Source organism: Berghia stephanieae, chromosome 5 (assembly GCF_034508935.2).
Source record: "Berghia stephanieae isolate SIO BIC M18660-M18661 chromosome 5, UCSD_Bste_1.3, whole genome shotgun sequence".
Taxonomy (NCBI): domain Eukaryota; kingdom Metazoa; phylum Mollusca; class Gastropoda; order Nudibranchia; family Aeolidiidae; genus Berghia; species Berghia stephanieae.
In genome coordinates, this window is record NC_088364.1 from 79,019,581 (window position 1) to 79,034,083 (window position 14,503).

The 14,503-nt window shown below is 35.8% G+C and overlaps 1 protein-coding gene across 3 annotated transcripts in view; it reads right to left on the minus strand.

Moving 5' to 3' along the window:
• LOC144973668 (uncharacterized) overlaps positions 1–14,503 on the minus strand; it is a 121,379-nt gene that overhangs the window by 68,641 nt on the left and 38,235 nt on the right. For all 3 annotated transcript variants that reach the window (XM_078916401.1, XM_078916403.1, XM_078916404.1), the window contains 11 exons: positions 12,103–12,246; positions 10,740–10,965; positions 8,696–8,952; positions 7,170–7,355; positions 6,211–6,437; positions 5,535–5,694; positions 4,833–4,933; positions 3,683–3,832; positions 3,074–3,257; positions 1,710–1,927; positions 1,097–1,306 (listed from right to left, as the gene is read on the minus strand). In XM_078916401.1, the coding sequence (XP_078772527.1) occupies positions 1,097–1,306; positions 1,710–1,927; positions 3,074–3,257; positions 3,683–3,832; positions 4,833–4,933; positions 5,535–5,694; positions 6,211–6,437; positions 7,170–7,355; positions 8,696–8,952; positions 10,740–10,965; positions 12,103–12,246 (2,063 nt within the window). The remainder of the gene's footprint in view (positions 1–1,096; positions 1,307–1,709; positions 1,928–3,073; positions 3,258–3,682; positions 3,833–4,832; positions 4,934–5,534; positions 5,695–6,210; positions 6,438–7,169; positions 7,356–8,695; positions 8,953–10,739; positions 10,966–12,102; positions 12,247–14,503) is intronic.

The window sequence follows — 14,503 nt, forward strand, 5'->3', positions numbered from 1 at the left end:
ATCAGAATTGTGTTGAGTTTGTATGTTTTATTGAAGAGAATGGATACCATATTTTAGGGTACTAATGCCAACAATTTATATTTTTGACCAGTTTAACATTTAATTCGGCTTTTAAGCATATGGTTCGTTCCGACATAATACCGTTTTGAGACGATGGGTCACATATTATTTGTTGTAATTTCCAAATTGAATATACGAATTTAATTGAATGAGCAAACATTTGAGCTTTATTTCAAAAGGTCATATAAATTAAGTAAAACTGTGGAAGATAAACATAGAAAAACAAACCCAAAAAAATGAAAAAAAAAAAACAAACAAACAAACAAAACAAATTGTCATAAGTTTGGATCTTTTGTTTAGGGTGTTATGCTTATGACTGTAAAAGTACTTGCAATTTTTCGGCGAGGCAAAGATTACAATTTCTTGTTCCACATCGATAGGGACTACATTTTTTGGGGGATAATCTCACATGTCACAGTTGGCGTTTTGTTTGCATTTTTTAGGTTCCAATAGTGTTTTGGTAGTATTGTGCTCTTGGTTCTGTTTTCGTTTCTCATGGTCGTTTTGTGATTGTTTTAAATTGTGGTTCTGTGCTGCCAGTGTATTGTGCTGTAGTTTCGTAGCTGGTTCTGTTAGCTTTACATATATGGCCTTTTGGAAAGGACATATAAACAGTCACAGATAGATAGATAGATAGATAGATAGATAGATAGATAGATAGATAGATAGATAGATAGATAGATAGATAGATAGATAGATAGATAGATAGATAGATAGATAGATAGATAGATAGATAGATAGATAGATAGATAGATAGATAGATAGATAGATAGATAGATAGATAGATAGATAGATAGATAGATAGATAGATAGATAGATAGATAGATAGATAGATAGATAGATAGATAGATAGATAGATAGATAGATAGATAGATAGATAGATAGATAGATAGATAGATAGATAGATAGATAGATAGATAGATAGATAGATAGATAGATAGATAGATAGATAGATAGATAGATAGATAGATAGATAGATAGATAGATAGATAGATAGATAGATAGATAGATAGATAGAGTATATATAAGCCTTTACCTTGAAGTAAGTAGATGTTTCTGTAAGGAAGTCAACCTGAGTAGAATCGAGCTTCATATTCATTATATAAGTAGCCTTATACACTGCGATATCTAAGTAACGTGCTGGGATGTACAATTCAGCTTTACTCAGCTCCAGACCCGAAACGTCCACTGGAGGAATCGGGATAGGGACACCCGTGTTGCCATCCACTTTTTCAAGTTTCCATTTCTATAAAATTAAAAAGCAAAATCAAAAGCGGACAAAATAAGTTATACGAAAAATGTTGGCGCAAAAATTGGAAATGAAGTCAAGTCGTGCTAATGGGAGCTATCTAAATTCATGTTTTCGTCCAACCTCGTCATCGATCACATGATTTGTTGCTGTACAACGATTGGACATATCTCTATGTATCTAAACACGCTGCTTTGTTTATGAAAGTTGTAAACATACCCAGGAGTCAAGCTCAGCAAAATGACCAATTGTAACATTGGATATTTCTCAAACTGAACACTTTTCACTATGTGGGTCATTTTGAGCACACTTTGCAATGTGACCTATGACCTCAAGGACCAGGAAATGTAATAAAGATCATGCCCGTTAAGATTTCTCACTTCCTTAAATTAAACCATACCTTGTCATTCTTATATGATTCAGGACAGTTGATGATTGCATATCCAAAAATTCGGGTAATCTCACTACGCTTGTGTTCCGTGGCATAATGGACAACTGTCTTTTGGTCATGAATGGCGAGCTGAGGTTGTGAACATGTACCATAGGATATTGGGAATTCCACAGTCATTGTCTCTGATCCATAGGCGTTAATGGCCTTGACTGTCAATGTGTACACACCTAGAAAAAGGCAGGGAATCCATATAAAATGCTTAGTAGTGATCATCATCATCATCATCATAGTCATCATCACCAACATCATCATCATCATTATCATCATCGGATCGGAAAGTCCTGGGTTTAAGTACAGATCCGAGCGGCGGATAATTGAATCCTTGGAAAAGGTCCTTTACTCACGTTCTCTTACTGTAATCAGGTGTAAAATGAGTACATGGCCGTTAACAGCATTGCCTCTGTTGACAAAAAAATTGTATAATCGCCTAACAGGTATTAGGTCTCGTCCCACATGTTAAGTGTTTCTGTTGACTAGGGATCCCTTGTAAAGCGCTTTGAACACGTTCAGTGGAAATCCCACTATATAAATGCGCTAATGGGACAGCGTGACTGAGCGGTATGGTCTTTGCTTCGTACCCGAAAGGAACCAAATATAACTATCCATTTGCACTGTGTGGCCTTGAGCAAGTCATATAACCTTAGCTCACTTTACAGCGCTGCACTGCGGCTGACGCCTGGGTTATTCCAGTCTTCCCTTGGAATAGACCCTAAAGACAAATTTCTCCTTGGGGATGAATAAAGTGAATTTTATTTTTGTTTATTTTATTTTATTAATTTACTTGTAGAATAACAATAGAAAGCTTACCTTCCCTAAGATATCGATGTCCTATATAATTTCCAGTCAAGCTTACCTTCCTTAAGATATCGATGTCCTATATAATTTTCAGTCAAGCTTACCTTCCCTAAGATATCGATGTCCTATATAATTTCCAGTCAAGCTTACTTTCCCCAAGATATCAATGTCCCATATAATTTCCAGTCAAGCTTACCTTCCCTAAGATATCGATGTCCTATATAATTTTCAGTCAAGCTTACCTTCCCCAAGATATCAATGTCCCATATAATTTCCAGTCAAGCTTACCTTCCCCAAGATATCGATGTCCTATATAATTTCCAGTCAAGCTTACCTTCCCCAAGATATCGATGTCCTATATAATTTCCAGTCAAGCTTACCTTCCCTAAGATATCAATGTCCTATATAATTTTCATTCAAGCTTACCTTCCCCAAGATATCGATATCCTATATAATTTTCAGTCAAGCTTACCTTCCCCAAGATATCGATGTCCTATATAATTTTCAGTCAAGCTTACCTTCCCTTAGATATCGATGTCCTATATAATTTCCAGTCAATGCAACCATGTCTCCACCCATATCGGCACTCGTGTATGCAGGATCAGTACACAAACCCAAGTTATTTCCATACTTGACCTTTGCCCCCAAGTCGTCCCAGTCTATGTATACACATGTGTCCGCTCCATACTCCCCAAAAGAAACCTAGGGAAATATTTTGATCAAGTTCAAGTGATTGTTTCCTTTTTTTTTTCTTTTAAAGCGTCAATGGTGTCAAAAATAGAATAAAAATGAATTCTTTTTTTTTTTCATTAACATTATCATCATCATTTTCATCATAATCATTATCACCATTATTATCATCTTCTTCATCACAATCATCATCACCATTATTATCATCATCATCTTCATCATAATCATTATCACCATTATTATCATCTTTTTCATCACAATCATCATCACCATTATTATCATCATCATCTTCAACAATACCCTTTACCACAATCACAATAGTCATCGTCATCATGGTCATCTTCACATCATCGCCATCATTTGAAATTATATTCATTTTTGTTTTGTTTGTTTGTTTGTTAACGTTCATTGTAAATATGAATGAGATAATAACTAACGTTAAATAGTTTGCTGTTCCCGGGAGAAACATCGGTTGATTCTTCAGTCACAATAAGATTTTTAACTCTTGTCACCATTTCTATATTCTGGGTTATACTTTGACTGAACAGAGGGTTTCTGGCGACTATTTGCAGACGATACATTCCTTCCTGTAAATGGATTTGATACAAATGATAAAATGATAATGTTATAGCTTGGCTACGTTACATTTTTATAACCATTTATAAAAACAATATAATAGGTACAATACGTATACTCTAGAACTATGGGATGTATATTTGGTGACTTGCTAGAATCAGGGGTTAATATAAATCTGGTGGATTGAGTCGTAACCCAGCCCTTTATGGGGTGCAACACAGCACCTTGTGAGGCCGATCACAAACCCGGATAAATGGGGAGTGTTTGCTCAGGAAGGGCATTCTGGCAGTAGAACTCAAGCTACAACTATTGTATTGGACTCACAATTAGCGGGAAAGAGGAAAAAGGGATGCCCAAAGACTAGATGGTGGGATAAGGTAAAGGATGATATGAAAGAACTGGGCCTGGAGGAAGATGATGCTCTGAACCGAGATGCATGGAGATGTGGTATTCATTATGGCAACCCTGCAAAATGCGGGATAAGCTGAAAGAAGAAGAAGAAGAAGGTGGATTGAGTCCCAAATTGTTTCTTGATTTACGTTCTTCATTTAAAGCGGTCACCTTCTTTTTGATTTGATTAAATTAGATTTGATAACGTTATGCGCAGGGGGATTTCTTGTCTTTTGCTTGTTTTGTTTTCGTTTTTTCTAAAGCTTTCTTTCTCTCTAGTAGTAGTGGTATTGTATACAGTCTGCAACGATAATAGGATTCAATAGTCTGATGTCACGCCGCCCAGCAACAAAGAAAGTCAGTACTTTTTATTCTTCATGAAGGTTATAACTTTTTTACATGTCATGTGATCAGAATGTATAAAAGTCAAAACATGATCAGATTTATAATGTTTTTCTTTTCTAGACACACTTTTATGCTCGTCGGAGAAGTACTTCATAATGGCGTCCGCCATTGTTCCAACAGTTTAGAACCAGTTGCTAAGTTACTATGCGTCATTACGAGGGAAGTGACGTCACAACTGTGGAAGCCTATTATGACACAGATCTTATACAGCCAAACCTCTGTAAAGTTGACATTGAAGTTGTTATGGTTGAAAGTTCCCGTGATGTCCCCGCCTGTCGGATGTATCAACGATGTGATATCGTATGTAGATGCAAACGCTGGATAAGAGAGGGAGAGTGGAAATTAATGGATATGTGAATTAATATCGACTAACAATTACACAATTAAATCTTACATGTTCAATCAAATCTATAAAGAATTTTCACATTGTTGATACCTTACTCGTATACGGTCAAAACTAAAATTTATTTATTTTTGACTATTATAGATTGTTTACACATGTAGAATTGCATCTATCTATCAATCTAATTATTTATCAATCCATCCATCCATCCACCCACCCATCCACCCACCCACCCACCAGAGAGAGAGAGAGAGAGAGAGAGAGAGAGAGAGAGAGAGAGAGAGGGGGAGAGAGAGAGAGAGAGAGAGGAGAGAGAGAGAGAGAGAGAGAGAGAGAGAGAGAGAGAGAGAGAGAGAGAGAGAGAGCACACAAACTATTCTCAGATAGATTTACCGGAAGCAGAAAGTCTTCAGAGGAAATTCTACTCAGAGTGTTCCATTACTTCTAACCCGTCAAATATAAGTACAGGACTAAACCTGATCGGCTTTGTCAAGATAAAAAGGTCTGAGAGTGATAGAAATGCTATTTATTATCTATAAAATTTATTATGATATTAACTTAGTCCCCATTCTCACCATTGTTGTCATCAGACAATTTAAAGTAGACAGGCTTGTCCAAAGGGTAATGTTGTTGTAAGCCGTTCAGACCTAGCAATGGTGTAGGATTTGGTGCCAGACTGTCGGGGATGAAACTGGCATCCGACCTCAAGTTGGTGAATGGTTTATACACACCAGTCTGTATAATTTGAAATATTTATACTATTATTATTATTATTATTATTATTATTATTATTATTATTATTATTATCATTAAAACAGGGAAATATAACAAAATGACTGGGAGTATGATGGACGGCTCGGAGATGGTGCTTGACAGAGCAATGTTGAAGACCATGACAACAAACTTCTATGCGAAGGAACAAACACTGGTAAGGTAGGATTATTATTATTATTATTATTATTATTATTATTATTATTATTATTATTATTATTATTATTATTATTATTATTATTATTATTATTATTATTATTATTATTATTATAATTATTATTATTATCATCATCATCATCATCAACAGCAGCATCATCATTATTGTCCCCATAATGGACAATTTTCAGTGGTTTACATTGTTCGAGCAAATATTATCATAAGCATCTAAATATTATGTGAATTTTATAATAATAAGATCCTCATAACAAATTTATTTCACAATGCAAACATCACAGCAAGGCAGGGAATGCATATTTTTACCTGAACGGAGATGACTACTTTAGAAGCATCATTGGTAATGCTAACTTTAGCATTGTGTAACCCATCTTTTGGATAGGTGTAGCTAATTGTCTGGGTGCCACCTGCCGACCCGATAGTGAACGGTTGAGGTGCAGACACATCAGTGCCATCCCCATATCTGTCTATTGTGATGGCAGCTGTGTCTGGCATCGGGGCGGACGTGTACAGAATAATAAAATTAGTTGGTGCTGAAAGAAAAAAGATTGAATTTGAGATGGTAGTATTTGTTGATATCTTTGAAGTGAGGAAAGGAAAGACAGAATAAAAGTGGGGGGGGGGGGGGGTTGATACAGAGAGGGAGAGAAAGGGGGAGAGAGAGAGAGAGAGAGAGAGAGAGAGAGAGAGAGAGAGAGAGAGAGGGGGAGAGAGAGGGAGAGAGGAGAGAAAAAAAGAAGAGAGAGAGAGAGAGAGAGAGAGAGAGAGAGAGAGAGAGGAGAGAAAAAAAGAAGAGAGAGAGAGAGAGAGAGGGAGAGAGGAGAGAAAAAAGAAGAGAGAGAGAGAGAGAGAGAGGGAGAGAGAGGGAGAGAGGAGAGAAAAAAAGAAGAGAGAGAGAGAGAGAGAGAGAGAGAGAGAGAGAGAGAGAGAGAGAGAGAGAGAGAGATGCTACTCTAAGCACGCAAACCCATGTACATGAAATTAAGAAGCATGATCCCTTACTTCCCTTTTCTTCTCACCCAAAAACCGGTGTCTTTTTTTACAAAGCCCGCCAAACCCCATAGTCCCAGATTCACTCCCCACTGGTGTACACTTCACTGAGTCCCAAGTTCACTCCCAACTGCTGCCTATTTCCAATAACTTTGTCGGGTTTCGTCGGATTTAGCCGGGTTTCGTAAAAAATAAACACCCCCAAAAAACATACCTCGCTTCTTACTGCGTCCTTTATTTATCAAGCAACTAAACACAAACTAAGATTTACTTACATCCAAAGCTTGTGTCTCCATTAGTAGTGACCACCAGAGATGCCTGGTCCACTCCATGAATGACGTTAAAAGTCTCTGATGACGATACCAGTTGTCCTAACGGAGCTGTTGCTGTCACCGTCACCGTCTTGGATCCCAAACTGTTGTAGGTGACTGGTAAAGTATCGGCACCGTCCTCACCAATACCTTTTTCAGATAATAATGTATAATATTTAGTGTTATAGGTATCTGTGACAATCATTAATCTGACGATCTCTAAAACAAAAACAACATGTTTTAAAACTTTTTGCCAGAAATCTCATCCTTCAAATATCGATCGATTAAAATTAAATTGTTCGATATTTTGGTGGGGTTTTTTTTTTTCCGAATACTGATGTCATAGCAACTTTTCAATATTTGCAGCATTTTAAGTGTCAATATTTGCAAAACGTTATTAATTACGGGAGAAAATTGCTCTTTCTTTTTCTTACATTTATTTCTTGGAGAGAGCAAAGACCCTCAATAACTAAAAGGCATTTCTATATTATGCTAGTACGATTTTTTGCATGCACAATAAAATATGTATAAATGTGTGTGTGTGTGTGTGTGTGTGTGTGTGTGTGTGTGTGTGTGTATGTGTATTTGTATTATCCAAAGAAACCATCGAGCACTCTACGTGATTCCAGCCAATTCCCCTCAACCATATAATATATGACCCAATGTACCAGCTATTTTAACAATTCATTATAAGTCATGCACTTCTTCATTGATTACCAACGAAAGAGTGAAAATGGAGAGGCTTCGTATGGGAACAAAACAGACAAAAGACGTTTTGGGGACAAACCTTTCGTCAGCACAACAATACACAAATTAACGTGGAAAACCAAAAAAAAAAAAAAATGCAAAATAACTTGTATCGTCTGTACTGAATGGTGGTTGCAGTATGAATGAAACGTTAGCATGGCGTGGGTAGTGGGTAGGGTGCCTCAAGGGAGTGATCCGATTGATAAGAAAAGGTCAGTGTCAGGGAACAGAACCTTCCAGAAAATAATGGAAGATAAAAGACATTGTAGTAGTAGTAGTAGTAGTAGTAGTAGTAGTAGTAGTAGTAGTAGTAGTAGTAGTAGTAGTAGTAGTAGTAGTAGTAGTAGTAGTAGTAGTAGTAGTAATAGTAGTAGCAGCAGCAGCAGTAGTAGTAGTAGTAGTAGTAGTAGTAGTAGTAGTAGTAGTAGTAGTAGTAGTAGTAGTAGTAGTACTAGTAGTAGTAGTAGTAGTAGTAGTAGTAGTAGTAGTAGTAGTAGTAGCAGCAGCAGTAGACTTTCTTTCTTTTCAATACAAATAAAACAAAATAAACACTATACCTACGTAAAGCAAAACTTGGTAAAACTGATGGGGACAGTCCAAAAACAGGGTATGGCAGCAAAAGTATAATTCAATTGAATCAACGAAGAAACTCAAATGAATCAACACGGAAAAGTAGGCAGCCCCAACCGTTTTCTACTTTTTCATTGATTATCCCAATTTCTAGTGTCATCGTTTCAGTTTACCTTGTCTCTCAGTGACATAGGGCGCATTCCCATCATCACAGTTCCATGTTAGAATGGTATAGTTGCCCTGGTCTCCACGAAACAATGAGAACGTGATTCCAAATGGTTTGTTCAATGGCGCTGAGGGAAATTCCAGGGATATCGCCGGCCCAACAAGTTTTTCTATGACGATGGCCTTATGGATGAAGGCTTTTGTGATTACACTGCTTGTCAATTCAAAATCCACATAATAGTCTTCGGTGTCATCAAACTGCCAGCTGTGGAATAAAATTAAATAAAGATCTAAGCGCTTAGAGTCTGGTGTCTCGGAGTTATAGCGCTATATAAGTTTTCAGCATTATTATTATTATTATTATTATTATTATTATTGCAGAGTAGTTTTCAAAAACTAGTTATCTCTTGTTTTCACCATTTTGAGATATTGATGCTATGCATTTAGATATAATACTCACAACATCCGCCGCCAGATATAAAGTACCAACACACAAAAATATGCGCCACCTTAAGCGTTCATCGTCTGGTTGATATAATCTAATGAGAAATAATCATTAAAATGGCTTTCTAAAAGAAATAGCAATGAGCTGAGTGATGTCAATTTTGATCCTTTTTTTTATCGAGGATTTTTTCCCTTAGAATCTCTCTTTGCATCTACTATTCATTACAATTAATAATCAATTTGATGTCATTATGTTCAGGGTATTCGAGACAGTTTATTTCTAGTTAAATATGTTAAAATTATCAGACAATTTACACAGATCATTTTCCTAGAATTGAATGATATTTGGATGAAATGTTAGATGGGGAAATCTGATTTTTCAGGTTCTAGAGACATTTTTTAAAACGAGCGATGAAGTCATAATGAATTCAAGCTTTTAAAACAAGGATCGCTTTGGATCTTATAGTTGCTTGGTTTTTTTTGGGGAGTTTTTTGTAAAAAAAATCATGACAATCTACTCAAAACATGAAAAACTTTATTTTAAAAACCAAAAGAATATACCTTGGGAATGCATGTTAAAAATCAATGTTGTATTGGTTTTATATAATAAGAAAAGTGTATTTTACTTATGCGTTATATTGTGGGGAAATCCAACCAAAAGTATCTGGAAGTCACTTCTCAAAGCGAACTCCCACCAGTCTGCCGTCACACTTTCAAAAGAAAGTTAAATTATTTTGAATGACATATTAATATTTAATATTCGTGATTTTTGTCACATTTATCTCAATGCACTGTACTGAAGAACTGAACTAACATGTATGAAAGGTGAAAGGATGGGTTTTTTTTTCTTCTATTTTTCTTTCTTGCTTTGTCGGCACCTTTCATACACACTTGTTCAGATCTTTATCTTATACTGGTGCCTGCTCCTTAATTTCTTTAATTTGTATTGAAGAAAAAAGTCCGAGAATCAAACTTGGTAGTTCATGCTGTAGAGTAGTTGCAATGTTTCACTTTGTCCACATTGAACATTACGACTAAAAACCATTCAAGATGAATATTAATCTGATGGAAGCTCTGGCTTTTAAAAAGTAATGTGCAAAAAGAATAGAGCAAAATACTAAACACGGAACTTTTGGAGATAAATATGAACTTGATGTGAAGCATCCACGTTTTAACTATTTTTATTATTTATTGAAGATGAATGAATGAATGAATAAATGAATGAATGAATGAATGAATGAATGAATGAATGAATGAATGAATGAATGAATGAATGAATGAATGAATGAATGAATGAATTTATATAGCGCCTAGATCCACAATGTGCTCAGAGGTGCTTTACAATGCAAATAAAACTCAACAATAAATTGATAATTTAAGCTGTGTTTTTTAAGATGTTTTTTTAAACATTTTTAGTATTTTGTTCACATTTTGAAGTTGTTGTATTCATTTTTAGTCAAATCAAAAGCTAGAGGTGCCTAAATAGCCAATAAGATGGAGAGAAAAATGAAGTTAGTAAATGTGACTCCCTTTTATATTTTTTCTCCATTCATTTTTGTAGATGACTAAAAGCAGTGGCGATAAAATAATGTTAAAATAGCAACTTACAAATAATAATCTGGCGAGACTGCAAGAGTGTCAGACCTCTCCTCGGGAGATCCATCCCCCCAAGTCAGGACATATATAAGATCTGGGGGCAAGACGCCAGTTAACGTCACTCTGAAGTTGATGTAGGCTGGAGGGTTATACAGATAATATTTATCGTGTGGCAAGTCCCAGTTCAAATTAGTGGCTCCGACCTCAACCCGGATAACAATTTGCCTTACAAACGAACCTGTTGGTGAAAAATTGGGATGTGTTGTGATAATCGGCAATGTAAACAAAGAGATTTTATATACCGCAATATCCAATAGCCTTGACAAGACGATCGAGGGCAACAACTATTTAATATTTGTGAGGAGAAATCACCCCTGAAAGGCGCTATTGCAATCCTTCTTTCGACTAAGATAACGCTGTTTCTCGCCAGGTTTTTATTCTACAACAGAACGATGAGAGAATACGAGTAAAGGCCTTAATTGATCTAATCCAGGAAGGTGAGTGGTAAAATATTTGGTAGATCTCTTGCCTAACTTGCAAAAAGATCCGGTTCAAACCCAGGTTCAGTTGCAATCGTAGCTGATCCATCTTTCCCCACAACAGTGATTGTGCAGCTTTAAAAAAAAAGATTTGGGGCATAGTGTGTTCTTTACGACGGACAAGTAGTGCGCAATGCAAAGAAAAAGACTCGCCCTACAAAAATAGGATAAACTACAGCTACCCGATTGCTTCTGACATAATATGACATTGTTCCACATCTGTAGAACAACTGTTTTGGTGAAACTAAAAACTTGCCATTAGCAAGTTAAGATTGAAAGAAAATAAAACAAGTAAAGCTGACTGATGTGAATACAACACAAAACAAGACTTCTGCCCCTGGCCTTAATCAGGAGATGGACCAAAAATATATAAAATAAAAAAACAACAACAAAATAATACAAAACAAAAACAAACAAAGGACGGCAAAAAATACATTTAATTTAAATGGAGCAATAGAAGGGGTGAAATTATGGAGATAAGAAGAATAGATCTATTTGACCCTAGAGTCAAACATTCCAAACCCGAGACACCTTTCTTTGAATTTATCAATCCCCCATCACACATCAAAATTTACAAAAGATTCACTGAGAATTGATAATTGATAAAAAAAATATGGCTCCTTCTCAAAAATGTTATTTGTATGATATTTAGCAATATCGACATCCATAGTTGTGGTGCTCTAACGAATTGAACTCTAATGTCAGCCAGAACTGGTGCACATTAGATCATACCTATGCTATCAACGTACAAACCCCTAAGGAAATATAAATCCTTATAACTGTCCAATGTAAGTCTTTAGGTTGGGTTAACCCCACTAAAATTGAAATGGACTTACTGGCATTATTGCTAAAATAAGCTGTGACAGAACAGTTGCACCCAATGGCAAACCCATGCGTGAAGACCCAAGGTGCTGTCCAGGGAGATCCAGGAGGAGAAGCGGTAAATGTCTCATTCGGAAGGCCATCTTGATAATCAACCTCTGGGAGCAATTATAAAATAGGAATAAATAATGAGTGGTGAACGTGTCACGTCAATCTGGTATGATGTAATGAACTGGACAAGAAACAATCAGAGATTAAACAAGACTTACCTGTAAGTTGACGTTTAAGAATATTAACATAGTCAACATATTGGGGAATGGAATCACGTGAGATGTAGCTGTGTTACTTCGAGTCAGTGTTTAGTAAGCATGTTGACGCACGTGTTACAACTAATTTTACCACGTGTATCTACTAATTCTAGCAAATTCTATTACTATTGTTGAACTCAATTTATTGTAAAGAAAAACATTTTGGGTGGGTTAAGGAATAAATACTCCTTGATTATATAAAATACAAGGTTGGGCACGTGATTCTATTCCCCAATCAAATGACAAATGTTAATCTATCTTAAACATCAACTTACAAATAAGTCTTGTTTAATCTCTAATTAACATACATCCTGATTGGTTGAATGCAATCACGTGAGACTTTAGCCAATGTGTGCAACATGCACGATACAATTTTGATAAAATTATCTAGAAAGAGAAAGCAAATTTTGGTAAAAGTGAAAACCTTTTTAATTCAAATGGTAAGTATTATTTCCATGAGTTCTATTTATTATAAAACATTTTTTAAAATGATTATTCCTCTGCAACAACATTAGTCAACTATATTTATCATTGAATAATATTAGCATTATACAAAATAGCTGTACTGAGCTGGTCAGAGGCATCAAGAAATCTTTCTATGGATTTACAGTATAATTTTTAAAAAGTATTTTCAAGTAACCAGTCCATTTAGGCTAAAATCTGAATGACACATTTTTCGCTAAAACAGCTGGTGTCGCTGCAGAGCAGATGCTACTGTGTGAAGCAAATGTATACGTGTTTATACCTGCTGATTTCAAACTGTTTTAACTCATCTACTACGAGCAATTATGTCAAAAGGTTTAACATACGAAACCAATAATTGATTAGCATGTTTAGCATCTCCTTTGTGTGCAAATAAAAGACTCAATAAAAATATTAATCATAAAGTCGATTGTTTTAAAGACATATATCTAATATCTTGCCATCCCATAATATAGTTTATAACATTATCACATTTCTTTATGTATTTTAGCAGTATTCGCCTATTGTTGTAAATCCCTTTGAGAAGTCTGACAATAGTTTCATGGGTCCACAATTATGATAGCATAAGAAACAAATAAGCAAACACTGCACTATCAACCAGATTAATTGTACAAAGGTACCTTGAAACGTCTTGATGCCGCTCTTGTATTTTCAAAACTATAATACATACAAAATCGACAAAGCTATCAAAACAAATCTTAGTTCATGTCCTTTCCGTTGATTATTTTAGATTTCAGCACAGTCACCGTTCCCACCCACACAGAGCTGACAACGATGCACCAGTAATTTCATCGCGCCCAAGAGGAATTCACGTAGCAAACTTTGACACCATCGAGTCTCCTTCACCTGCACCTCACCATCATTGCCAAAATTTGCTCTTTAAGGTGTCTCTTAAGTATAAAGAAAAATAAAAAGTCATTTGGAGCTAAATCGGAACTGTAAGGGGCTGTTCTACAACTTCAAGAAAACGTCCTTTTAACGAACATGATCTTGCGTTAGTGTGAGTATTCTCAGTATCCAATGGGCAAATACCTTCCTATAACCCAGGATTTCTCGAACGATATATACACCTCCTCCCTATGAAAACTAAGTCTTTGCAAGGATTCTGATTGTATAATTATCCATGATTGGCTCGATTAAGTTTGTAAATTTTTTGTTGATTTGCTGCGATCGGTGCTCTTTTTGGACAAACACTACGAGCCTTCTGGGGCCTTTTTCATGAACGAGGACTAGATTTAGTAATTTACTAGTCTAGTAAATGACTTGCTAGTCTTAAGCCTAATCGAAGCAAGTGACTTTAAAAAATCAGATTTCATGCACGCTTTTTAGTCTCGGACTAGCTAGTCTCTTGCCTAGAAGTGGGCATTGTAAGGAGGGTGACTCATTCAGCTGTTTTATGCTGGTAACATCATACTCTCTAATACATGGCAGCAGATAAGATACCTGCGCTTCATAATTTCAACGCAAAATATTTCCAAAGAGGAAATTAGCAACACATGCGGTATATATAATATTTCGTTGTTTTGCATGATGAATCAAATCACGTGATATTGACATTCGATTGCTAGACTTGAATGATGTCCGTGGTTGACTGTCAATTCTATTTAGGCCAATGGAAGTTAAG